The 27,592-nt window shown below is 33.0% G+C and overlaps 1 protein-coding gene across 1 annotated transcript; it reads right to left on the reverse strand.

The window, feature by feature from the left end:
• Positions 1–3: 3 nt before the first annotated feature.
• Positions 4–27,512, reverse strand: LOC105204592. Its single transcript, XM_011173727.3, has 5 exons — positions 27,307–27,512; positions 7,456–7,556; positions 6,371–6,565; positions 2,099–2,304; positions 4–482 (listed from the first exon to the last, which is right to left on the reverse strand). The coding sequence occupies exons 2-5, from the start codon at positions 7,544–7,546 to the stop codon at positions 324–326; spliced, it is 651 nt and encodes a 216-aa protein (XP_011172029.1). The 5' UTR covers positions 7,547–7,556; positions 27,307–27,512; the 3' UTR covers positions 4–323.
• Between the last annotated feature and the right edge of the window lie 80 nt (positions 27,513–27,592).

Genomic DNA, 27,592 nt, shown 5'->3' on the forward strand with positions numbered 1-27,592 from the left:
GAATACAAATGAGAAAATGCATTTATTTACGTACGAAAAGGGTACAAAAGAAAATTACAAAAAATTTACGCGTATATAATACTAAATGCATTTACCGCCTACTTCGAACTACCAATCGGTTTTTTTTTTTCGCTTGGTGAATTACGCAGCACTACAGTCGCAATCCGTTAGAGAGAGATTATCGGTTAGTGTAAATTATAAATAATAAACGTATGACGAAGGGGAGAATACGCGTGGGTGCGCGTGAAATACCGTCGCGTTTAAGTTATCGCACTTAATGTACGATGATGGTCCGCTCGCCCGGGTCCGTCCGCAGTAGTCTTTCATAGACGGATTCCTGGATTTCGGGACGCGACGAAGTTGAGGAGCTCGTCGCTGTCCTCGCACACGAAGGGCTTTATGTGATGGCAGGCCACGTCGTGCCACTTGATGCCGTCGTTGTAAAAGTTGTTCAATATGGACAAGCAGGACTCGTCGTTACCCTGCAAATGAACAAAATAATCAAATTGCGGCTTCGTCTTAAAAAAGAAAACTTTTTCTCAAAATTTGCACTCGTGGAACTTAGCATCTCTTATACATTGAATTAAAAGATTATGAAAAATATTTTTTTTATTTATTTTATTGGAAATAATAGTAATTCATAATTTTTAAATAAAGATAAAGCCTTATGTGTGATTGCGAATATAATTCTTTTTATTCATAAATAAAAGATATCTTAATAAAATTAAAGTTTACGTTATATAATATTAAAAAGCAAAGAAAGCTTTTAAAAAATAGCACAAAAATATAAAACTTTAAAACAAAGTACCTCAACAATGTATCTCAGTTTTCAAGGTGTTTAAATTAATTTCCATAAAATTTTCAAATACCAAACGCACAATCTCAGGCAGTGTTTATATTTAATTGATAGCGCGCAGTTACGAAAGCGAGACGCTGATAAAAATTACTAAAGGTCACATATATGACAGCGGCGATAAATCCGGAGATCCCAAAGCACTTTCACTTTACCCTACGAGAATATAAATCAGAGTTTCACGGGGTCGGCGTCGAAGGAAAGCGCGTTGAAATCGGGTGTCTCGCTCAGCGAAGTCACAACGCGAGGTCTCTTTTACATTCGCGAATCTATCTCAAGTCCATATTTGAAACCTATTTAAAGTAATTGCTAAAATATTTTGCAAATGATATGAGAGTGTCTGTTTGCACGAGTTATCTCTTACAAAAAATTAATATTGGCAATATTAAATCAGCTAATGATTATTTATTGTTAATATAAAAAACTTTTAAAAGCACTAATAACAATATTAAAAGTAAGTACTGCTGTTAATGCTTTTAAAAGGATATTTTAGTCTAGAGTCTGAAAAAATGGCCTATTTTTAAGAATTTTTTTTAAAGAAAACTACTGCACATATTCTTCTATGCGTTTACACATCTATTTTTACATGTTTAGTAAATATCTATAAACTTTAGCGTAGCTAAATGTTTATAAATGTTTATATTATGTAAATTTAAAAACAAATACACTTTTTAACGATAGCTGACGCGATTTTTCAGAAACTGAAGATATCCACTTCAATTTTGATTTTGTACATGTAAAATATACTGTCTATTTAAACTCTGATAAATGAAAATTATTGCAAATTATTAAAATGGCTTTAAAAACTAGTATCAACTTTTTAACTAAATTGATTGAATAGTGTATGAAAACTAATTGTATTGAAGTGTATAAAAAAGTAGTTTAATTTATAGATATTGTAACACGAACCTTGTTCATACGGTAAACATGTATTTCACATACATGTGCAAAAGTTGAAGTGGATAGCTTCAGTATTTTCTATCGACTTGAAAAATTGGTTTATTTTAAAGCTTACGTAACATAAACATTTATATAAAACAGTTATATAAAAATTTGTTGATATTTATTATATATATATATATATGTATGTGTAAAAGTGTAGAAAAATATGTGTAACAATTTTCTTTAAAAAAATTCTCAAATACCAGTATTAAATTTTTGTCCGTTAAAAAAGAATGTTTATTGCACTAGAATCATATTTGAATATTTCGAAGTAAAATCTTTTACAGAGAAGTAAAAGTCTACCTGTGCAGCTTCGCGGTTGTCTGGTTGCGGTTGACCGTATCCTCCAGTATTGCTCCAGTCTCCGGAGTTACGCTGGGTCGTTGGTCCAATCTTGGCGCCAGAACCAGACCAGAACCATCCGTTGATGTTCTGAGGCTGAAGATCTGGTCGGTCGCAGCCGTTAAAGTTGCATTTGCGGCCCGACGTCCAAATGTACCTCACGTTTCCTAATCAAACGATAGCATTGACGTGATTTGCGTGATAAAATTAAAAACTCATACTTTTATTCAATTAACGTTAATTAAACTTAGCGTAAGCTAATGAAGCATCTGGTAGGATTAAATGAGAAAATTCTGCGAATTTTCTGGATGCAAGAGATTTCTTTAGACTCGTGGAGGAAATAATTAAATATCCTTCACGAGAGTAATTTCCTTTACGTGTTTAAGTTAAATCGTAAAGTTGACGACCTTTCGATCTTTAAATGATAGCTCGCGATGCAATGATTATTTTTACCCGGACGTCCGCATCACTGCGACCGCAATAGGAACTTCGTTCCCTAACTATAAGATTATCCGAAATGTGATAGTAAAATTTAAATGAGAATCGAGGAAGCGTGGGCAAATAGCTATCATTTTCTTAATAGGGCCGGATGTTTTCTAATCAAATAGTGTCTTATTATCCGAATAATAGTTTGAACAACCTCGTATAAAAATGTCACGTTCAGCTGGATATTATTATTATTAAGAAAAAATACAGATTTACGTACCTACAATTTGCATAATAGTACATGATATAATTTGTTTGCGATGCAGAGACTGCTCTTTATCGTAATTTTATACGCAAAATATTTTTGAAACAATTCTACCAAAACCTTGAAAATCTGCGTTCGGCATTCTTGTGGACGAGCGTAAGCATTTTATTTTAACTACAAATTATTTCGATAAACAGTGAATTCGAAGCAACTAAGTAACGCGATTGCTTTTCGAAGTTTATGCATATTTGAACCCGCAGAGTTTCACGCGAATTAATTAAGATAAAACTCAACAATACGAACACTAAAACTCTTCGGAGATATCCGCGTTTCATCATTGGTCTGTTAGACACGAATTACATGAATTACACTTCTCACTCATCATTTCCTTATTGCAACTTGATAAATTTATCTGCGGTTTCCTGTGAAAACGCTTTTGATTTATCAAGTAATTAGTACAAGTCGCATAATTTATATTACTAGTTATTAACTTGATTAATCATCTGAATTAATTTACTGGTAGTTATTATTTTATTCCTTTCTCCAAATTATTTTTACATTATATTATTATGTACCAAAGAAAAGGAATTTAACAACTCATACTTTGTTTCTAAAAAAAGTTAAAATAGTGAGAGTTTTTTTTTGCTTGAATAGTGTTTGTATAATATTTATCTAAAGTGAGAGTTCACATAAATGTATAAGAATTATTAATTAAATAAGAAATTAATTAAAAGCCATCACTTGAAAGTTAAAGAGAAAAGAAAGCGAGTGAGAACAACAATAGAGGGAAAACGTGTATAGAACCTCAATTAAAGAATTATCATATGAAAGTTACGTAGTCAAAATAAAAATATAAGATCTTGATTAATGAATTGTAAACAAACAGTTACAAGAATTAGCAATTTTGATGAAGCTTTTTGTAAAGTATGATATTACACGGAATATTATACTTTTGAAATTAATGAAATTTCAAGGTAATAAATTACACTACACTACTTTTACAGAAATGTAATACTGACAGTATTAAATTGACGAGTAATTTAAGTAATAGATTATTTTGAGTATTAAAAATACTAACAACAGTACTTTTAAATTACTTACAATAAGTAATATATTACTTAAATTACTCACCAATTTATTACTGTCAGTATTACATTTCTATAATGATACTTATTAATGCTTAAATTGCTGCTAGAATTGATTTTTTGTGCTGACTCGTCAGAAAAATCGAAGCTTTCCATGACTGCGCTTTGAAATTCTCTGCCAATACTGAAAATGTATAGTATACGTAACGTAAACTAAAAATTTTTAATATTAGCAATATATATTGAAAAGCAATCCACTTCGTATATTTTAGGAATATGCAAATTAAAGTTTTTTGATGCCGAATCGAATTAAATCAAATCGAATCATTTAAATATAACTCCTAATTAATAACATAATAATTATTAAGTTGAATGTTAATATCTATAATGTTAACTTGAATATTAATATGTGGATATAATAACAAGATTTTTATATTGTAAGAAAAATAATATTGATAACATGATATAAAGTTTATTCATTTTAAATATGATTTTATAAGGTTAATTGTCGACATACGTGATTCATATTTGAGCGTCTTAGATTCAAAATTTTCGAATAATTTGGATTCGAATCATATAAATTCAAATCCGAATCCGATAAGAATCGATTCGATTCGTATTCACGAATAGTTTTTACATCTCTAATACATTTCGATATCGCTTACTCGAATCGACGTTCGAGCGGCACGATAGCCGTTTCAATGGCAACAAGCATCTCGTTATCGTCGACGACTCGCGAGAATCCAGTCTCGGAAGACAAATCGTTGAATTACAGATACCTACATAAAGTCCCTTTCACGTCAGTTCTTTTTTCTGAACGGGGCATCAACGGTCAAGTGAAAGTGACCCGCTTCGCTGAGTATAGGGGCACACACGCGAAGCGTCTAGTCATCCGCGAATCTAAGTTGCATCTCCTCGAATTCCTCGTCGAGCTGCCGGCAGCAATAGGATCAGACAGGTTCGCAAAGAAATGATGGAGAGACATGACGAATAGTCACTATTATTGCGCCACAGAATTCGCGGACGCGCCTAATCGGACTACCCAACCCGCCGAGACTTAATCGCTCGGCGATGTTGTGCAATCGGGGTCTTAAATTGACCGAAGAGGATCCGCTTTTACTTCTCACGCGCTCGCTACTTTGTCAGATTCGCAGGAGACTTGTCTAGGGATTGCGGCGCGAAAATTTCCCTCGCGGACGAGGCGCGAAATTAGCGGCGTTAATGAGATTCCATGTCACACTCGCGCCTCTCGAATTTCTGACGCGGATCATGAAAAGAATGGCGGGATTGCATCCAGCGAGTTTCACTGCGAATGAAACATACAAACTACTGAAGTCCGTTTGTATGTTCTTCGAAATGTTGCGAAACACGGAAGATATCGATTATATCGGATCGCGTAATTAAAAATGATTGTCTCGCGTTTGTCTCACACGTGGACTTTGTGCAAATTACACGGTAACGGTACATAATTTTAATAGTAATTTGAATTTCTGAGTAATTTACCGCGTTTTGCAAAACTAATTGTCTGTGCGAAGAATTATGATAGTTTTCCGGTATCCTCGTTTCTTTTTTCCTGCGGATGACAAATTGAGGCATCCAAAGCTGACATAATCAGCGATGCTGTACTTTGTATTTTCACAGAGTACAGAGTTCACGAGAAGTGTGCAAACATTTCATTAATATGACATTGACATACTTCGGATTACGAAATCTTCAATCGAGTCGAGCATAATCAATTAATTATTCCTTAATCTTTACGACTTATCGGCTGATTGTTCTTGAAGCTCGCGGATGTAAAAGGATAGATCAGAGTGGTGATGAAACAGTTACCTTTTGCAGCAATATTAATAGCCGAGGACAATCGCGTATTATTTTCCTCTTTAATTGAGAGATAATTACAAAGATACTTAACAAACCGTCGATGAATTAAATTTTCTTGATATTATAGAATAGAATACATTTCATCTGATTGTATGAGACTAATTACTTTTTATTTTAATTGAGTTTAAACGCTAGAAGCGTTTGAACGTAATTATAATGGAAAAGCACTTGATCAGTAATTTGAATAAATTAAACACAAGGTCATAAGGGTTTTATTAATTATTTTCACAAAAATTTAATTCGTGTAAGATCGTTTCTCATTATTTATGTGAAAATCAGCGCCTCGATAATGCTTTTTAAGGAAGCGTCGAAAGCAATCGGGGAGAATTTATCATTAAAGCTTGACGCGACAGAAATTAGTTATCTGTTAAGTTGCATCACTCGAATATAACCAACGATTAAATCTACCATTTATCAATTCTCTGATTGTCGAAACCAGCGGTTCGTGAATCGGTCCTTTCTCGAACGGAAATTTTATTCGCGAAGAGAGAATTACACAAGGCTGCAAATCTTCATAAGGAATCGAAGTGCAGTCTGACGAAGAGCCGACAGATCTTGAGTTTGTCATCGCCTCACCTCTCGCTAGTCTCTGCTTGACAAATTCATTCTCCTGAGGAGTCTCCAGGGACACGGCGTCCATGCAATGACGACGGCAGATGTTGCGAGCGTCCAGCCAGTCCACTTCTAGATTCCTGGTCGGACCATGTTCCCAGCTGAAGAAGTATGAGTGTACGACCCCCCTGCCATCCCTGTACGTTGAGTGACGAACGCCTGAAGAATGAATGCGTTAATAAATCATTAATAATTAATATCGTTAAGTCGTGATCGTATCTCATCACTGGTTGATAATTGGTTTTGCTGGGCATGACGATAGGTTTGTTGTCATTAATTCATAGAAATCTATTACAGCAGAAAGAGAGATGTGAAAATCTCTCGTCTGTTGTCGAAGAGCATTTAACATATCTCACTGAAGAATATTATTCGTGTTCATATAAATATTTCAAAGAATTTAAAAACTTGCCAGATAAAACTATTAAACGATTTTAATTTGTAATTGCAAAGATTGCACTTAATTCCTATAAGCGCTACAATTATTTTTGTTCAAAAATTAATGTAAATTATTGCGCATAAAATATTTAGAAACTTTATAATTATTACATTTTAAAGTTATAATATTTTTGATAATTTAATATATTGAAGTAAATAATATTATTTACTTCAATATATTATATTCATATAATATTATCAGGAGTGGTTATATAACTATGTTTTATTAATAATATATCAGGAATATTATTTAATATTAAATAATATAAATGGAATATTATTTTAATATTATTTTAATTTTTAATAATATTCGTATTATACATTCTAGAAATATATTGTAGCGCTTATAGAGATTATAAGAGATCATAAATGAAGCAAATCCTACACGCAATCATTTCATCGTAAATCATTGGACATGAGCCAATTTACATGAAGGAAATTACGACACAACGAATGCATTTTAATGAATGAAGAGCATCCTTACAATAATCGTCCCGTTCTGTCTCTGTCTTTCTCTTTATTTTCCAACTATGATTTCTATTGATTTTCTACCTAGTTAGCCGTAGAGCCGTTAAGTTAGAGCGTGATTACGAAATGTCGCTGGAAATACTTACGGTTCGCGCAACTTCGCGGGTCGGGCAAGGATAAACGACGCTGGGCACTCACGGCGACAACGCCGAGGAGAAGCAAGTAAATGGCCCTCATATTCCTGGACCTTGAACAGAAGAAGAGTTCGTTAATAAGCGAATTACGCAAGATGTGTCAGCGTCGAATCTTCGATTTATAGAAGAATTTATCGATGTAATTAGTCGTTTAGGGTTTCACCTTGGGTGCTAAAAGGTTTCCAAATCATTCTGTGAATATATATAACTATTTATATCGTAAAATATTGCAATTGTTATACTTCACGAAATTAAAACTTTACGAAGTGAGCCAATAAATCTTAGATTGAAGACATTTTTTCTATTAATATTGTCAATGTTAAAGAAGACTTTAAATGTCGCGACGTAATTGGAAAGAGATTATTTTGATCAGGTAAAACATTGCTTTATAAATACATATAGAATTCCTAAATACGAGCTTTGAATTCTAAATCCGTCGCCCCTAGACAAATGTAATCGTCAATCATCGCGGTGCCGCAATTTCGTGTAACGCGCGTTACATCCGCGATGTAACATGTCTGAGAGCAACATGTCTTTGTGCATATTCTTAACGCAACATGAGTGAGAATCATCACGACAGGCCGCGAAGACACGATCATTATGAAAAGCTATGAAAAAAATCTCGAAAAATACTTGCATTTCTGATACATTACGAAAATAAAACGAAGTATCTAAAAATCAGTTTACTCGATTCAGTTTAAAAATGCAAAGTTTCGCAAAAGTTGTTAACGTGAATGATATAATAGAGTTGTATAATACTTTATTAACTGCTTAACGATTTATTTAGTATAATAATTGATTTATTAAATATTATTTACACACATTATATGTATTAAAATATTTATAAATTAATTTTTCTAAAAAACTATTTCGAAGAAAATTCTGTTGCTAGAAAGAAGAACGCTTCGTGCTCCAAATTCAAGGGGAACAAAAGAGCTCCCACACCTGGATAATAATAAGGCTTCGTACTACTTTTTACCTGCGGTGTAATTATGCGAGTATTAAACTTCTTCAACTTTATGAAGTTTCGCTCTTGTTTCTAATCACGAGAAAATTAGCTTCTCACTCATTGCAACGTTTAGTTTCGCTTGTTGGAAAATGTATCAAAGACATAATTAGAAATTTAAGCCCGTTGGAAAGCCTTGACAATAACAGTTCTAACATACGTGCTTTTATGCGGATGCTGATTACGTACAATTCAGGGCACTTGACAGAAATACCAAGCCACGTGTCGTATACACCAAGGTAGTATTATGGAATCTTTAAGAAAGTCGACAATTCTTTGAAACGGGAACACTGAACATTTGCCAACGCCATTGAGTGTGTTCAGCAGTTCGAGGTTACGGGGTTACAAGGCTTTTATGATGCTCGCATGTACTGAATTTGCAACGCATACTGCAAATCCTAATTATTAAATTTTTTTATTTAATTCCTGCGAATCTTTCCTGTAACTTTTCTTATAACTTTTACAAATGGGTTACATGGTTTCATATCTTCTTCAATTAAGCCAGATATGCAATTTCCGCACAAATTGTACAAAAGAAGAACTAAATTTATAATTAAACAGTGAATTAAATTTAAGATCTTGACATATATATATTTATAACATATATATATTTTTTTAATATTTATATGCATATTCTTTATAAAGTTTGTTAAGAATAATTCTTGTTATGCTTCTAATTTTTTTAAATTTTATTTAATATATATTTGTACCTAAAAAATATATATAAAATTTTCTGAAAACAATAATTATTTTGTGAATGACGATATATCCATTTAAAAAATGGTATTTATTCTCAAATCTACATCATTATTAAAACAATAGAACAACTTTCATATTCTAGCTTGATTCGATTTTAAAACAAAGCGAAGCAAGCAACCAGCGGATCGAATTATGACTTCCGGATTGATCTCGTGCGACACGTAAATGTCGACGCTTTGTGATGGTTTTACTAATGACTGTCATTCATCGCCAGGACAAATGACGAAGTGAACCACTTTCTAGGAGAGTAAGCGACAAAGCCGTTAGTAAAACGCGCTCATAAAGCGAATAAAATCGTTCTATAGTTTCCCTAATCATTGTTCCAATTGCCGTTCTTCGATTCGGAAAGTAACTCTTCACTCAGATCTAAAAGCTATCGAAGAAAAACCAGCTGTTTCTTTTTTTAGATTTCTTTTTGTCTGTAACCTAAATTCACGAACCAATAAATAAATGTATTTTCAATCTTCCTTGGAATCCTTCAAAGAACAATGCGCAAACAGAAAAAAAGAACTTTCTTGTTTTGAAGAAAGTTTTTATTTTTTTAATATTAAATATTAAAATAAGATTATATAGCATTAGACAGGCATAATTTACTTACATGAATAAAAGTATAATTTCATTAAGAAAAATGTATTCCCATCATTCAATCATTTTCATGAGAGAAAATTAATTCATGTAGAAAATAACAATATCTTCAAATCAAGAATTAGAATTTTTTAATACAATTATCAGAACAATCACATTGTGCTCTTTGAATGATTATTACAATAAATAATTAAAATAATTGAATAATAAATATTTAAAATAAAAGTATAAAAGATTTTGCTAAAAGATTAAGATAATCAATTTCTTTAAAGATTAAATTATATATAAGCAGGAAATATGTATTAGTTTTAATTTTATTTGTTATACTAATATTTGATAGTATAACTTCTTTTGTGCAGTAGATATACTAGAATTGAACTAACAAAATTAAAAAACGTGATTAATTTCTTAAATACATTATCAAACTAGACTGTTTCAATAATTTGATTCTAGTAAAATTACTACGGGCAATTTTTTTTAATTTTTAAAAGATAAATGCAAGGATGACTGATTTATTTTATTTAAAGTGAAGAAGTATTAGTTTCCAGGAGATAAATTTTCAAACAATTGTCAATAGAAAGTAAAGATTATCGGGTCATAAGTCACATGAAAGTAAAGGATATTAACAAAAGTTAAATAATGAATTATTTATTATTTATTACCTAGTTTAACAGACTCGTATTTCTAAGTAAACACGAATAGTGTACGGTGACTTGAACCTGCTAAATGTATAATTCAACAGCATTCATATTCATCAGTCATCATACATCAAAGACACGCGGCTCCTTCTTTTACGTCTGCCAATACATTACGGAGACAATGAATGGTTTTTCACATTTATGTTGAGATATATGGCGTGAAGATGAATAGCATTTTCGCATAATAATCGTTAATATTCACGTAACGTTGATGACGAAACGCGAACATAACGCGAATATCTCGTTTAATAACGCAAGGGAATAATAGCTCGAACGACGCATACAAATCTCTCGGAATGTGTTAAGACTGTACGTATCGTATCTTAAAGCATAATCAAAAATTTACAAATTTCATAGATTGTTCTATTATTACATTTTATCTGTGTATAAATTGAACACAATTTCTCTTAATGGTTTAAAAGTTTAATGTTTTATTTGCCGTTGATTCTAATGTAAAATCGCGTTTTGTAACATTCATTTGCAAATTTGATGAAGAAGTAGCATTACAAATTGAATCCAATTTTTTATAAAAATATTAATAAAATTTTAATAAATATTCTTACAAAAATTGAACTCGTTTAACAGTTATTTATCTAAAACTAATACAAAATATAGTCATTTTTGTTGCAGAAACTATTATAAGACAAATTTGTCGTTGTTTTATTCTTTACAGCTGGTTTCTAGGCCACAATTCGACGACCAAATTATTTTTCGTTGATTAGGAGAAAAGAGAATAAACCTAAGAAATCTATATTTTTTTAAATTTCAATAACTTTCAAATATTGTAGAGCTAAAACGTCTTTAAATCCGTCTAAAATGGGAAGAAGCATTGTCTCCTCTTTCTTATTTATCTTCCACAGTAGAGTGATTTTCCGACAACCCCATACTGTGTTCTTCGCGCATAGCCGCTAATTAGGAATGTAAGTGTAGGAATTATCCTGCCGCCGTAATTAACGTACTGTGCCATGTGACGCGGAGATACATGCATTAGATGTATACCGCGTGAAATGGAGTGTCCAGATTGAAAGTTAATAGCTCGCTAGAAATAGAGGTTGATGGGTTATGAGAGCCGCGGGCAACATTTAACTAGATAAAACACTACGTTGAATATAATAGTCAATTCTGTCAGATGAGACAGGAGAAAGGATACAAAGTGGAGTAACGAATGCATCAAATATATTGAAGATAACATTGTTAACATCTTTTTCACATAGCTATCTTAATTTTATATCTGCTATTACGTTACTTTCGCTGCGTAATTTCACTTTTAAGGTATATCTTAAACCAAAAAGCTTTTCTTTTTTTATACAGAATTGAATTAAATGGATCCTCTAGTCTAGAAGATCGCAAAGGAGTTTGTCTATTTTGGGAATTGTTTTAAAGGTAATTATTATGCACATATTCTTCTACATTTTTACACATCTATTTGTACGTATTCATCTACAAATTGTAATATGGCTAAATTAGTTTATTAGTTTTTATGTTAACTTTAGTCAATATGCACTAAAGGAAAAGCTGGAACACCTTATATAAAGAAAAACTCAGACTCAACCACCTTTAGCTTCCTTGTATGGAAGGAACTATTAAGGAGAGACGAAACTCTCCTTTCACACTTCCGAAAACTGTCAGCGGCAGAGAAATTAAACGATGAAGATTCAAACTCGGGATCTTACGTTCCCACACTTATCACTTTGATTGCCATCACCTCACGGCTGTTCCACTATTAGATTTTATATTGTGTAAATTTAAAGACAAACACATTTATCAAGATATTTAACATGATTTTTCAAAAACTACTGAAGCCTCCTATTTCAACTTTTGCGTATATATAAAATACATGTCTGTTTTTTTGCCCGATCAAGATTACTGCGATATTTATTATATAAATTATCTATTTTTCTTTATACAAATGAAATTCATTAAATTTTGTTTAAAAATCAATACTTGTTTTTTTGCAGCCAAACCATTTTAATAATTTGCAATATTTTTCATTAATTCTAATTCGAACGATAAATATATATTTTACATATACGCAAAAATTGAAATCGATAGCTTCTGAGTTTTTGAGAAATAGTGTCAGCTCAATTAAAAAATGTGTTTTTTATATTTTTGTATTATAAAAATCAATATTATTTACTAATATCATTTATTCGTACCAAAATATTTTTTAGATATTTGTTAAATATATGTAAGCAAATGTGTAAAAGTATAGAATATGTGCAGCAATTTTCTTCTCTATAAAAAATTCCTCAAAACAGGCTCTAAACGAATATACCTGTTTAATAATTAAAAAAAAACATGCTATCTTTATTTTTTATAATTATTGTATGTATAATTGGCAATAATTGAAAATGTTTATTAGATACTAAAAAGATGTAAATGTATGAACGTCACGATTTAAAGAACAAAAAATATCTACTCTTGTTAACTTAATCTTCTTATGCCACGCTTCTTTAGCAAGTTAATTGATCGCATCTATCTTTTATATACCTTTACAAACATACTTACGAGCAATGCTATTAAATACTCATCAGTGTGTACCTTTGTCGCGGGATCTAACGCATCACATGAAGGGATTAACGATGTCTTAATAAAAGATTATTAAATCTCTTCTCTCTAGTTGTCAATTCAATCTTCTCCAAGTGTCATAATATTAACATAATCAACAATCGCCTAGTGATCCCGGCGAGTAATCCTTTTTTTTTGCATCGGCGTTACAAAACACCCCTCGGTCGTTGCATCACTCGAACTCTCGTCACCTGGCGATCTTACATCAACGGGTTCATGTTCTCGGCTTTCCCGATACTTCACCGAGGCAACGTATAAACGATAATAGAGTATCATAATTTTCCGATGAGAGGCACGAAAAAAAGAGAGAGAGAGAGCATATATTCTTGACACGACGAACAGATGCCATAGATTTAGTCGTTATCTACTCTGATTGTGCAAAATTCCTTGCGAAAGAGCTTTTCTATGCGCGAGCACCTCATTAATGTGTCCTCACTATTATATGCTCACCTACGCAATTTTTCCTCTCTGAAACGCACCTCCTTTCAGATGCAACCATTTTCCTTTTTATCTTACGCACAATGCAGCTTTGACGCAACTATTTTCTGATCAAAGAGTATATTTACAAAGCGTTTTACTTTACGTTATATACGCCTATACGCAGTTCGATTCGAACCATAAAATGAAGAACTGAAAAATCGATTGATTTATCATTTACCAAAATATATATTAAATTAAAATTATATACATATAAATGCACAGAGGAAAGTCGTCAATACTGGCATCCCATTTTGTTTTTAAATAATATTTTTTAAACAAAATCTAAAAATAAGAATAAAACTTTAACAATATAAAAATAAATGTTAAGAATTAGTATAGTTTAAAAAACACATCGTATTTTATTACAATACTATATAAATTTTTAATTTTCTTTGTTTAAAATTTTCCTAATTTAGAATTTTCGTGAATTTACAAACGTTAGAATTATTATTTTATCCTTGTTTAACATTAAATATAATATCTCTAATATTTCTGAACACAACTCTTTTAAAAAGGCATATTAACAAACTCCCACGTTATTGTTTAACTTTGCAACTCGAAATGAGTACAGTCGAATAAAAGTTAAATAACAAAAAAAAACACTCAGTGTACATTCAGTGTAATAATAATATTCATGTAATAATATGTTCACATTTAAAAACAACGAGGAAGTATGTGTAATTAAGTACTAAAATGTATCTTGAAACAATTGTCAGCTATTGTATTTTAACATATTAGCATCACTAAAAAACGGCTACTAAACGAATAATTCCACGAGCAATCGTTAGAATTCGTTACGTAATAACGAAGATAATAGGGGTAGCCGTAACGTTCACAGAGCCATAATACCCCCTTTTCCTCTACTCACAAACAGTATTGTTTCAACCGTGCAATTTGCAAGAGAAAATCGTGCAAATTTTATCTTCAACATAAAAAATCAAAATCAAGCCGAATCAACACTCGTACAAAAGTATGAGAAAACATCGTCATCAAGATGCTTTTGTATTTTTCGCGAATTCATGTGTATGTACGCGCGAACCGCAATACGCGGCATGCATAATCCGTGCACGATCGTATTAAGTAACTTGCGGCTGACTTGACGCGGGGCACAGCTGGAAAAAGGAAAAAAGATCGGTCGTTGCCAGCCGGGGTCCAGCCGGGGTCCAGTGACCCCGTGACCACATAGACTGTTGCATTCTTTACGCGTCGATCGGTTCGCTCGTTAAGAAAATTACAGCGTTGCTCTTCCGCAGTTAGGAATAGTTCCCGATCAAATTTATATCTTCCTAAAAGTTACGCAGAGCTCAGAATAGGAATTACAGTTCCTTGATGTTTTTACAGATCTAATCATCGGTCGCTGTTAGCAGCTTCTAACTGAGACTGTTCTCACGTACACTATCGTCTCTCATTACATATAAACGCGGAAGAGCCGCCGTTACAATGTATCGCTATTATGTAAAGCAGCGGCAACTAATTAATGTAATTTTAAGGTAAGCCGCTAATTCATTGTGGCGCGCCATTATGTTGCTTTTCTCAAATTGCGAGACATGACATTTTGTCGTTTTTTTTTTTTTTTTTAATAAACAAAGGATATTACATAAAAGCAATTAAATCGTCATTGCCTTTATGTGTAATGACTGGGCAGGAGGGAACTCTAGATTTAGCGTGATCGCTGAAAGTTACTTAATATTATTGCGTTATGTCATTTTAGGAAGGCATAACTTTGGAGAACAAAATTACATCTTTTTTATCGAGCATCTTTCTTTATCGAGAATTAGGTAGAGAAAAGTAAGGAAGAATTGCCAAATGCATACCACTTAAGTTATTTTTTAATTTAGTACGCGGAAATAACGATTTTGCTAAAGTATCTAAAAATTTAGCTGGCTAGAGATCTGAAAATAATTTTATTGGAGAAGCATAATAAGTAATGCTGTAAAATATTTTATTCTAGCAAATAGCTTCAGTGTTGTTTATAATTATTTTGATAGTCTGACAAAATTATTTTCAGATTTCTATCTAGCTAAATTTTTGGATACTTTAGCAAAACCTTTCTTTTATAAAATTGCAAATTGTATTATTATCAAATATTATAAACAAATTTTGTATGATCCTATGTATCTTTTTTTTATTTGATTTTGTCAATCATGCACTTAATTTTTATTACTGGTAGGCATAATAACTTGCTGGTGCTCTATCAATTACATGTATTTTCCCACATAATTCTATTATTGCAGTTAACTTCAGCTCTCAAATTCTTGTATATTGCAATTAAGATTATTATTATTAAAAATTGAGATCAATTGCATCTGATTTTCTTTAAATGCTATCAACATTTATTTTAATTTTTTATCACTAAATGTTATTTGTATTATTACTTTTGTACTCTCTAAATTCTTTGAAGTGGAATCTCACTTTAAACGAGTGAAAATTCAGTCAGTCTTGAAAAAGAGAGGCTGAATTTTCACTCTTTTAGAATGAGTTGTCACTCTTCAGAGTGAAATTCTCACTCTAAAAAATTTAGAGATATATTAAGCAAAAATGTAAAATATTGATGAAATGCGATTTAGACGATCAATACGCATTCTTCAGCAACTCTGCCTTTCAAAGTCCCAGCTAAAGCTTATGTCAAATTACGAAGCTATTAATTTGAGCCTCTGTTGTTTTAAGAGTAAATCTAATTAAAATGTAAGACTACAATTTTAAACGAAGCACATATAAAAACATAAAATGTTAATACATCGCAAGTACAATAAATATAACAAATAATATACATAGTCTGTTTAAATGAGCACAAAAGTGATTGAGAGACAATGGCGGTGCGCGCCGTTCAGGATTAGCGGCTTAGAGAGCATGATTCGACGGTCGCGATGACTTTAGAAAACGGTCTGAATCGTTCACGGCCAGTGAAACTTGATGTGATTTTGCAACGCGTCCTTTTTTTATCTAATTTTTATCGAACAGTTAAGACTTTCCTCGTATCACGATTGCCAGTCTCGACGAGGGGGGCTGCGACTTTCTAAACCGTTCGTGACACTCGCGTCACGATGTAGCGGATGAGCATCGCCAATATATTCACGTTAGGCCTCTTTCGAATTCATACAGTGTGTCGTACAATAGCGTTATAATTAAACCAGGCATCTCTGAAAATATTATAATAGCAGTTTCAGAAGAATCAATCATCCAATAAAAATTAAGTAAAAGAGACGCATTGTTTTGTAAGATCACATCAAATCTCACCTATTCAAAACAATGTTCAAAAATCAAGACATGCTGATCGATGTAGAAATAGTGAATCAGAATGTCAACAAAATTAATAATGCCTTATCATCTGTAATATGCATCTGTATTAATATCGTAGGATTTGAAAACAGTATTAAACATTAAAAAGACAATTTTCATCTTTTATTTCCTCCTTTTAGAAATTCATATTTCTAAAAGCTGTAAAAGATAACTTTTGTTATTTATTGTACAAAATCTTCTTTGTTGAAAAAATTATATGAAAATATACGTTATTTACATTTTGTCAAATTATTAATTGTTTTAAAAATGAATAAGCAAAAGAGTTACTTCAAACTTTCTTATGCATATCTCTCGATGCAACAATCTTTGTCTATTTTAAAAAAGACTAAATATTTGTGAAATATTTGTGTGAAACATTCCTGATGTTATTTAGTACTACAACTATTTTTAGAATGAAATAAAATTATTGAAGCAAAAATAATAACACTACATTTTTATTAGCAGTCTGCAACCGAAAGATTAAGTCTTAATACAAGTATTTATGATATCTTGCCCGTTCAGATTTATAGACCTCATTAGTAAATCCAGGCTCTCTGAGAATCGATAGAAATGTTTTTATTCAGACGATGCAAATGAGTGATATTTTATAGCCATCGAAATGGAGAATTCCGGAATTACAAATGTATCGGCTACTCCTTTAGGTGGCACATTAGTGCTAAATTTAAACACGCATGTAAATTAACCAGTGCAATCGAGGCATTATATAATCGATTACGTACGAATGAATAATATAGTGCAAGATTGTATATTATACACGCGATATAAGAGAAGCTCCAAAGTTATATCACGATAATATAAGGAGCCATTAAATCTACATGCAACGTTCCACATCATATCATAATAAAATCATAATGAAACGGCAATTAAAAAAGATATCAACATTATAACCGCAGAATTGTACTTTCTTACTTTGAAGAAACTGAACCGAGAGATATTGTGGCGATGAAAGTACGCTGAAAGTACGATGGACTTTTGATGAATAGGATTCGAGGAGCAAAAGTCGTGGCTTTGTTCTCGTCGGCCGATCGATACGGTACATTAATCGAAAGGAAAGTTGTTCCAGAATCGACTCATTAGTCCGGTTATCTTCGTCCAATAGAGATTGGGAAGACACGTGCATCGCCTGAGGGTTGCCGTACATACGCGAAGAAGAGTCGTGCTTCGCTGAAGCTACGATGTTTAAGTTTGAGCTACCGAGAATATGCTCTTTATTTATCGCGATGGAAAATAGCGCGAAATCGTTATTTTTACGGTCAATTAAGGCGCACGCTTTTTCACTTGTTTTTTCGAATTACGTTATTTTGTTAACTCATTTTTGCGATTTTATCGCTGAATTGGCGGCATATTTAATTATTCATAAATTTAATGCATATATTTTAAATATATTATATAAAAGACAAAAATTTAGCTTGATCGAAATGTCAGTCTTAAGTTATTTAAATAATTCTTAAATGAAAACTTTCGACATCTACATGCATATTGCATGCATCTAATATGAGCTTGCTTGTATGCACAAACTTAATTAAAAGTTTAAAATTATCTGATCTTATCCATTAAGGAACTAATTCTTTGCTCACTGAACGTTACTTATAGCACTCAAATACCAGATCTTGCGCATGTACGTGAACGTTAGACGCGTACGATGCGCTTTATGATGTAAAAGGAATCAGAATGCATACGAAAACTATTTCTCGACATTAACAGCGTATTGGTCAAGACTGTGTCTCGACGTAACCACAAGTAATATCGTCTCGACGGACATGATTTATATAATCATAAATCTATTCTTACAAATAATATGAACATTATACGAAGTTACATTTTATATCTCTTCTTTCCTGGAACTTATACAACTAATAACTCCATTAACTCCACTTTTTATAAATTGCTTAATTTTAGTATCAACTCTCTCTCTCTCTCTACTTTTTATTTATGGACTTTCGGATTAATGTGACTTCTGAGAGATTGTATCGATATAAGTCGCGCATTATTTTCTGGAAATAAATTTAATTTAATTTTTATTCAATTGTCACACGGAAACATTATTAACCCTTAATAGGTAACATAGGTTTTCACTCGCATTGCGTACAGTACGTGCTACGATACATGCTACACCCGCCTATACTCTGCCTAAAAAAACTTCGTTGATAGGGGAAAATGGCGCTAATGATTTTTAACTGCTGTTATTTCAATAGTTATAATGGAATATTTTTTTTTATAAAAATATGATCCTTTAGTTATAATCCATTTTTTGAATTAGTTCTCTATGATGATTTTTAAGAAAGTTATGATTTTTCAAAAATTACCCAGCATTTATCGTAACTTTGTTCACATATTTGCCAAAATTATATAGTTTTATTAATTGTTATTGCCATTTCACTTTTTAATCGTATACTAGAACGTTGAAACTAAATAAAATTATGGTTGAAAACTATCTCAATACGGTGTTTAATAGAAGCGTAAACGCAAGTGACCCCACGTTGGCTAGTGAAGAACAAAAAATTACGTTAGCTAGTAGGAGTTAAGTAACTCTCTATAAGACTTTTCGTACATCACAGAATAGCAAAAACATTGCAAAATATTGTTTTAGCAATATTGCAACAATGATAAAATGTTCACTTCAGAAATATTGATACGTTGCAGCAACGTTGATACAATATTATATATATTGTTGCAAAATTATGTATCAATATTTATGAAAAAAACGTTTCACCACTGCTGCTAAAACATTGCAAATTTTGCAATGCTTTTTCTATGTTGTGCTGTATGAATTATGTGACTTGAGATTATGAGAAGTAAAAATTAGAAAATCAACCAGAAAATCAAATAATCTTAATCTATTTCGAATAATCCTAATCTATTTCGTTATGAGTAGTTGAATTCTAATCTTTAATTTATAATCTGCAATCTTATATGCATAATGCGTGTACTAGGCTTAAAACCCAGGTTAGACCAAAGGCTTATTTCTACTCGCAATTACTCGTGCATTTATACATCTGTCAATATTCATTTATTATTGTCAATTTAATTTAATTTTATAAAACAATTAATAATTGGAAATTAGGCTAATGAGAATTACACAACGCGGGTAAAAGTGCGCAATCACAAGTATTAATAATATACGAATTATTTATTTATTTTAAATTACAAACGTTTGTAATTTAAATTACAAACGTTTTGATTTGTTTTGGAGTCATCTTCAACGCGCTGACTCTCATTAGCCTAACTTCCAATTACTTATTGTTTTAAATTTCGAGAGTCCTGAATTAATTACATAATCGATTTTTAATTTTATAACTTATATATATGAAAATTCTCTATGTTTCACAACATTAACACTTTTACTTTTACTTTATGTTTCCCTAGCGTATAATATTAACATTGTTTGACTAATTTATTACAGAGTGCTTCTTACGGCACGCTGTTGCGAAAAGGAAAAATTCAGTAAGCGTACTTTTCGCAAGCTGTTTTCTTTTCTTCGTTTTTCTTTTCGAATAATTGTCAAGAAGACAATGCATGCCCGGCGTGTTTGGCTAACACTTGCGGTTTGTGGTGAATTGCAGTGAAGGCACGCTCCATCGAATGACGAAGATTAATAATATTCGCGGTTGAAAGCAGATGCTCTAGCCGTTTACCTTGCCACTCTAGTAAAAGTATCGGTACCTTAACAGGCCGTACCTATAATTTAAACGTACGCAGCATTTCAGCAATTTGTTTCGCACATACTAGTTACGTTGTAACAAGCTGCGACGTAACAATTTACTTGATACATATGCTGCTTGCGCGCAGTCGTTAAAATAATCACAATGATCGTTGAATTATGGAGAAACGTTTGTGTTCCAGACGACACACGATATTTGCGGTATGACACAGAATCCTTCGCTGTGACCGGAAGTACAAAATATAATTGCAGAGAAAAGGCAGAAGCTCCCACTTTCCTCTTACAAATCAAGGAAAAGATAAAACAAAATATTAAATATTGAATTATATTAGAAAATATTGAATATTGAAGTAAGCAGAAATGGAACATAAACTAACTAGAACAGTTTTATATAAAGCTAATAATTGATAATTGAGAAAAGAATGTAGTAAATATAAAAAGTGGGTATTTCGTATATTTAGAGAAGAATTTGTTTATTAGTTTTCTTATATGTGTGAACATTCTGACATAAATATCTATATGGAAAAAACGGTTTTGCTAAAATATCTAAAAATTTAGTTGTCTACAAATCTGAAAATAATTTTATTAGACCACATTAAAATAATTATGTTGGGCTCTCAAACTGAATTGCTAGAATGTCAAAATTTTTTGCAACACTGCTCATTATGTTTGAACATCCGTCACAATTATTTTGATGGTCCAATAAAATTATTTTCAGATCTGTATTTAGCTAAATATTTAAATACTTCAACAAAATTGTTCTTCCATATAAAAAACACGAAAACTGATTCTTATTATTTTTTGGTCAGGAGTTAGTCTCAATTACTTTGGAAAAGATAATAAGTATACGGAATCGAATTTTTAATTGTTAAATTCTCGGACCTCAAGAAGCCGCCCGCTAATTTGCCGAGGCGTGTTCATCGCGCGGTCTCAGCCATAACGATCTCTTCTACTTCGTCACGGACGGTCGCGAACAAAATCAAAACTGTCGATCGAGTCCAAGTACACCTGTCCGACCTGGCATCGAGCTTTCCCGGTATTCGCGCGACGCGGCAGACGCGAGCCGCTGCCATTCACGCGAATGAGAAACGAGAATGAGAATGAGTATGAGAATGAGAACCGTAGGTGTGGGATCACGAGAGAGAGAGAGAGAGAGAGAGTGTGTGTGTGTGTGTGTGTGTGTGTGTGTGTGTGTGTGTGTGTGTGTGTTGTGTGTGTGCGCGCGTGTGTGTGCGCGCGCGCGTGTGTTCGCGCGGACCACATCGCGTAGTGACCGTTAGCTGGCCGGCTTTACGTCCAGCCGACCTCTCTTCCAGGAGTCTCTTACAGTTTGTCCGAGAAGTGGACTTTTGTTAACGGCAAAACATTTCGTCCGTCAACGTATCCCGCATTACTGCTGCGGGCCGCGTCTGAATTCTGGGGAATCCGACCGCGACAAAAAAACGAGACGGCCGCGGAGAATCGAGTCCGCGCCGAGGAAAGAGCTCGCTGGAGGAGCCGCGCCAGGGTCGCTCTGGTCTGTCGATTATTATCCGTCTTCGTCGAGTTCGACTGACGGCGGCCTATTCGGAAGAATAATGGATAATCGCGATTTTGTTCCACTTCGCTGAGGACTCTCGTCGCCGGGAAGAGAAGAGGGGGACATTTGCACGATGCTCAAATAGAAATGCGCTCGTGACTCATATTCGGGACCTGAAAAAGCGGAGATAGCAATCTCGAGTTTCGGCCTTTAATTACGCCGAGTCTCAGCTGGCCGATCTCCGCTTGACTACCACCGTAATGACAGATGTCGCGCGAAATTGCTCTTCCATCATGTTACGATCATTCGTATTTGACACAGTTTTTTTTTATTACGATCATTATTAATCCTCGTTTAAACGGCTGTCACCGTTACCTTTACAATATGCTGTATTTTACTTTCGTGTCAATTATATATATTGTGTGTATACGTATATATACATATTCAGATATAGGCATCGTACGGTAGTGAGGTACGGAGTACCGTTCTTTAGCATGCGCCATATGTGGAACACTACTGTGTATTGGTATCAAAACTCTTGACTTTCTATATTTACACTCTCTCGTATGTACCTTGATAATCTATACTTATACAGGTATTTCTCTAACGGCTACTTCAACTTACGAATTTTCGGACTTACGACCGGTAATTTATTGATTAAATGAATTAGTAAATTTCAACAAAACTGACTAAGCACTTATTAACCAGCACTTATTAAACCAAATTAAAAATTGATTTTATAATACTAAATATTATTATATTAATCAATTATTATATTAATAATAATTGAGCAATAAAATTATTTAATTCAGGAATAATGAAAACCAATAAAACGGCGAACATGTTAGAGAATGAATAGCATTACTTCTTGAGGTGTTAACATTCCGTCGACAAAAATCGAAGGATACGCTGCTTAAGAAAGCGTTTACAGACCCGAGATCCTTCGGCGACAATTTCACTCTCGCGTTAACTACTGACTTCACAATAACAATATTAATCTTCATCCTTCTATTTTGTCTCGCACAATGGGCTCCCGTTGACATGTCAACGTTAACTCATTACCCACATAGAGTGTCGAAATCCCGTGATAGTGCAAAGTGTACAATCGTGTACACACTTTCCATGCGTCGCTCGTCGGTCGCTTTGTGCAAGATCGTTGCAATTATCATGGTTATCTCAAAAGCGCGAAGTTTTATCTCATAGGGAAACTCGATGATTTCACGAGAAAAAGTATCCCGTTGATTTCGATCGGCTCAATTGTAGAACGATAGACTAATATTTCTTATCTCGAATTGTATAGCATATTAACAATGTGGCGAGAAAGAGAAAGAGAGGATCTTAAATCTCTCTATCGTTTATGAAAGCACAGAAAAGCACAGAGACGCGAAGAACGCGAATAAGTGAAAGGGAAATTCAAAGGTGATGTGGACCATTAGATGATCACTCGAAAAAGTATTTACCTCGCGTAAATAACTTGGCGTCCCGCGTAGTATGCGTATAACGAAATAAATTAATAATTTAAAAGCCATTTGAAAAATGTAGACGCGTGTGTAATCCGCGCGGTTATTTATATAATCGTGTCTTACTCAAACATGCCGTTGAAAAAGGGTAAAATGTCAAGAAACTTTTATTCGTACGAAATAAAGCACGTATATTGCGAAATAATCATTAAGAGTCAAATCTCCCTCGGTGAGAGGTAACGTATACATAAATTTTTTTTTCATAGTTCTAAGCAACGTAAACGATTAGCATAAATATTCTAACATCGATTTTTACGTGTTCCGGGCGAAACATTTTATTAATTCGAGGAATCTTACTATTCGATATATTAGCTCATAAAATAAGATCAGTTAATGACCGAATATTAATTTGAAAATCATAGGTGGTGAAAACAATTTTGCGGCGTAGTTATTGTAGTTACAACATGTAAAAAGATTTTGTTGACTCTGCGATAGTGTAATTTGTTATTAAAACTTCATCGAAAATTAAAATAGATAGATTGTTCGAAATTTTTCAAAATTTTCTGGAAATGGCTCTTCTCATTCATTCGCCATTGCTCAAATATAGAATTTTCTTTCTATTATATATTTACAGGTATAGAAATGTTTCACCACTTAGAAAACAAATTTAATATTTAGTCCCATACAAACAATTAAACATTAAGTTGATTTAATAAATTCTTGGTTTAAAAATTTGCATGATATGAATGAACTGTACCTTTTTCTGCGCAACTAAATAATTGTTGGACCAGCCCAATGTTTAGTTAATCGTATTGGATTAAATATTTTAGATTTTAACAAATTTTCTTCTCAGTGCAATAAATTTTTAATTTTGTTAAATTAATTTTTTCTTCTTACTAAATTTTTTTTTTCAAATATAAATTTATTTTTACCAAAATAAAATTATTAAAGTTTATTAAAATTATTTTTTTTCTATGAGTTTGATCTCTCAAATCAATCAAGGTGCATTGCTATACTGAAAAAAGCTGTAGTATGAATTCAAACGTAGTTTGATTCAATTAAACGATAAATCACGAACTGTCGTTAATAGATATATGTAGTTGGTTCAACTAAATTTTATTTATTTAGCTATATTTGGTATTGCTTTTGCTTTTAAATGTCTTGTTTCTTAACACTGTCATAAAGTAACGAAATATTTCCAATTACACTGATGCTGTTGATTCAACAGCATTTTTTCTCTGTGCCTTATTATTATCCGTATTTATTTAGATGCCTCTTAATTCTTTTTAACACGTGAAAGAATTTCATCTCTTGTTTACACGATTGATAAGCATCGTTCTACTCGAGTGCCTTTTCAACGTTCGAGATTAACGAGGAAACTTGCGGAACAGGACGAAAGCGATCGAAATAGGGACACTTAACTAGCGATGATGAGCTGTCTGGCAGTTTCGAAGATGCTTTCGAAACGCGGCCGTATCAAGATGATGAAGAAAAAGATCGTTCAGGGTCAACGGTACGCTGGTATGATCCGGATTGCTCGCACAATTATCTTGCGCAGATTCAACGAATTGCTTTTGTCTGCTCGCCGTTTATAAATTGGGCGCACCTTTGTAAAGAGCGTCTAAAAATTTTGATGAAAAAAGACAGATGACAGATTTTGTCAAAAAAGAAATATTAAAATTCAGATGAGAAACTCTTATCATTCAAAAAAATTTTTTGCTGATAGAAAAATTACAATAAAAATTTATTGCTATTTTTTGTTTCTATCAAAATATTGTTTATCACATATAGAATTCATAGCAATAACATTTAACAATATTTTCTAGAAAATTCAAGTTTCATTATCAATTATAAAAATCTTTTTTTTTAAATTTCACAAATAGTTTAAATATAAATTTTGCCTCTGTTATTTAAATTAGTTAAGTACCGAACGTATGCGATGTCATTATAATATATGTCAATCATTTATTTGTCTTAGTTAATTTTTTTGCCATAATTTTTCGCAGTCAAAAATTATGACAATAATAACAAGACCTTTTTTTTTTTTTTTTAAGTAAGGCTCCATATATATACAAAATTTAATTCGACAGATTGTAATAGCTCATCAACAATTATCCTACATGTAAACTCAGAAGTTTTTTGTACGAGGTTGTAAGCATCGTAAAAATTATCCTGCTATCAAACGCGAAATTGAGCGGATCCGTTAGCAACAGCTCCCAGAATACGGCACCTTGCACCTATAAACTTTCACGAGCGACCCTTTACTTATCTCGTGCTTCTGATGAATCGTGCGGCGAAGATGTCGTGCCAGATGTAGGATAACACGAGAATATTTATCTCGTATAATATCTTGATGCGAGCTGTTATTTGTTTATCTCCAACGCGGATATTATAAATTAATAACAGTGAAACGGCGAGGGATTAAGAAAGTTGCGCGAAAAGAGTTCAGAGCAGATTCATCGCCAAATAATTAGCATTTTAAAATTACGTTTGAAATATTTTCAAATTAAGCTGAAGAGTAACTGGGACTTGTCTAGTTCGCGCTCTTCACACGTTTCTAATTACGCACTTTCTTCATTAACAGACCTCGTCATCTGTCATAAAAATAATAATATTGTCCATCTTTCAATCCATTATTAACTTAATTATAAGTCATCAAAGACGTTTTCACTATCTGAAAATTAATAACAAACGGTATACAACTTTCGGTTTCGAGAAAACAGTGCACCGCACTTTTTGAAACTATCATCTTGAAATTTAGATATGTTACATCGGAAATTGAAAAACTGCAACGTTTAATATCTTTCTCAAAATTTTTTCCGAGAGACCATCGACATCCAATTCATCGGAAAATTTCTTTTTGAGGCTAGCATCAGATCCAGAACAGCCAAAAATTTACAATTAGAGCATTTAGGTTTAATTTTCTAGCGCGAAAATGAAGGAATCTATTAACTTTAATCTACTTTATGTCTGTACGACTTTCGAAATCAAGATACAACGCCTCATATTATCTCCGTAAATCAAGAATTGAATAATACACGTCGGAGTTAAGATAACTTCCAACCACATTAAGTAACAAAAGCTCGTAAACGGTGGCGTAACGTCTATTTTTTTCTCGACGTGCAATCGCGAAATGGAGGAGATTCTAACAAAGGCAGGAATTTCCCGAACTCGCGTTAATGATTATGTCACATCTTCGACGAGCTAGCGACCCTCATTTGTATGTCGAAGCTCAAATTTTCCCATCTACGATGTTCTGAAATCTTAATTGCGAGAACGTACATGCGCGCATTGATAAAATCAGGATTTTAAACCGGTACAATCTCGGAGAGTTCAATGCTCGATGTCGCAGAAAGATGCACTTCACACCATGCGTTTCCATCGTCAATGGGAAAGATTGGGATACATACAACATCGATCGTCAATTTAGAAACATTTGTGAGCAATTTCTGACATCTTAGAGAAATGAGATATAAACTTCCTCTAATTACAAATGAAACGTTGAGAAGAAAAAAGAAAATGTATAATTTATAAAACCAACAACACAGAGTAATTATGTATTGTAATTATGAATGATGGATGTTTCTTCTATTTCATTTTCACACCGCAATCCTCAAACAGAAATTGTTTAACACGCGAAGGATATTTTCGCGCTTCTCTATCGAAATGTTTCCAAGTTAATATTGACACGGCGATATCACGCAATCACGTCGAAACGTGAACTCGTGTAAACGATCCTCGAGTTAAAAATACTTGGTCGTACTTACTGAAGAAGCAGCGTTCCTCGAAGATACGACGAAACGGACGATCCTCCTCTTCCGCTGCTCAGGACTTACCTAGGGACGAGGTACGAGAAGGGCCCTCGATTGGACGATGACGATGAAGAGGAAGAATCCCGTGTCGTGATGCTGGATCCGACGAATCGAAAATACGGGGAAGGAATGAACTGGCGGACGGTCGCGATGAGCCGGTATATAGTCGGCCCACATTCCCTAGTGGTACGAGTAACCTAAATTCCTCCCACCAGAACGGGGCATCATCCTCATCGGGTAG

This window comes from Solenopsis invicta, chromosome 3, assembly GCF_016802725.1.
Source record: "Solenopsis invicta isolate M01_SB chromosome 3, UNIL_Sinv_3.0, whole genome shotgun sequence".
Classification (NCBI taxonomy): Eukaryota; Metazoa; Arthropoda; class Insecta; order Hymenoptera; family Formicidae; genus Solenopsis; species Solenopsis invicta.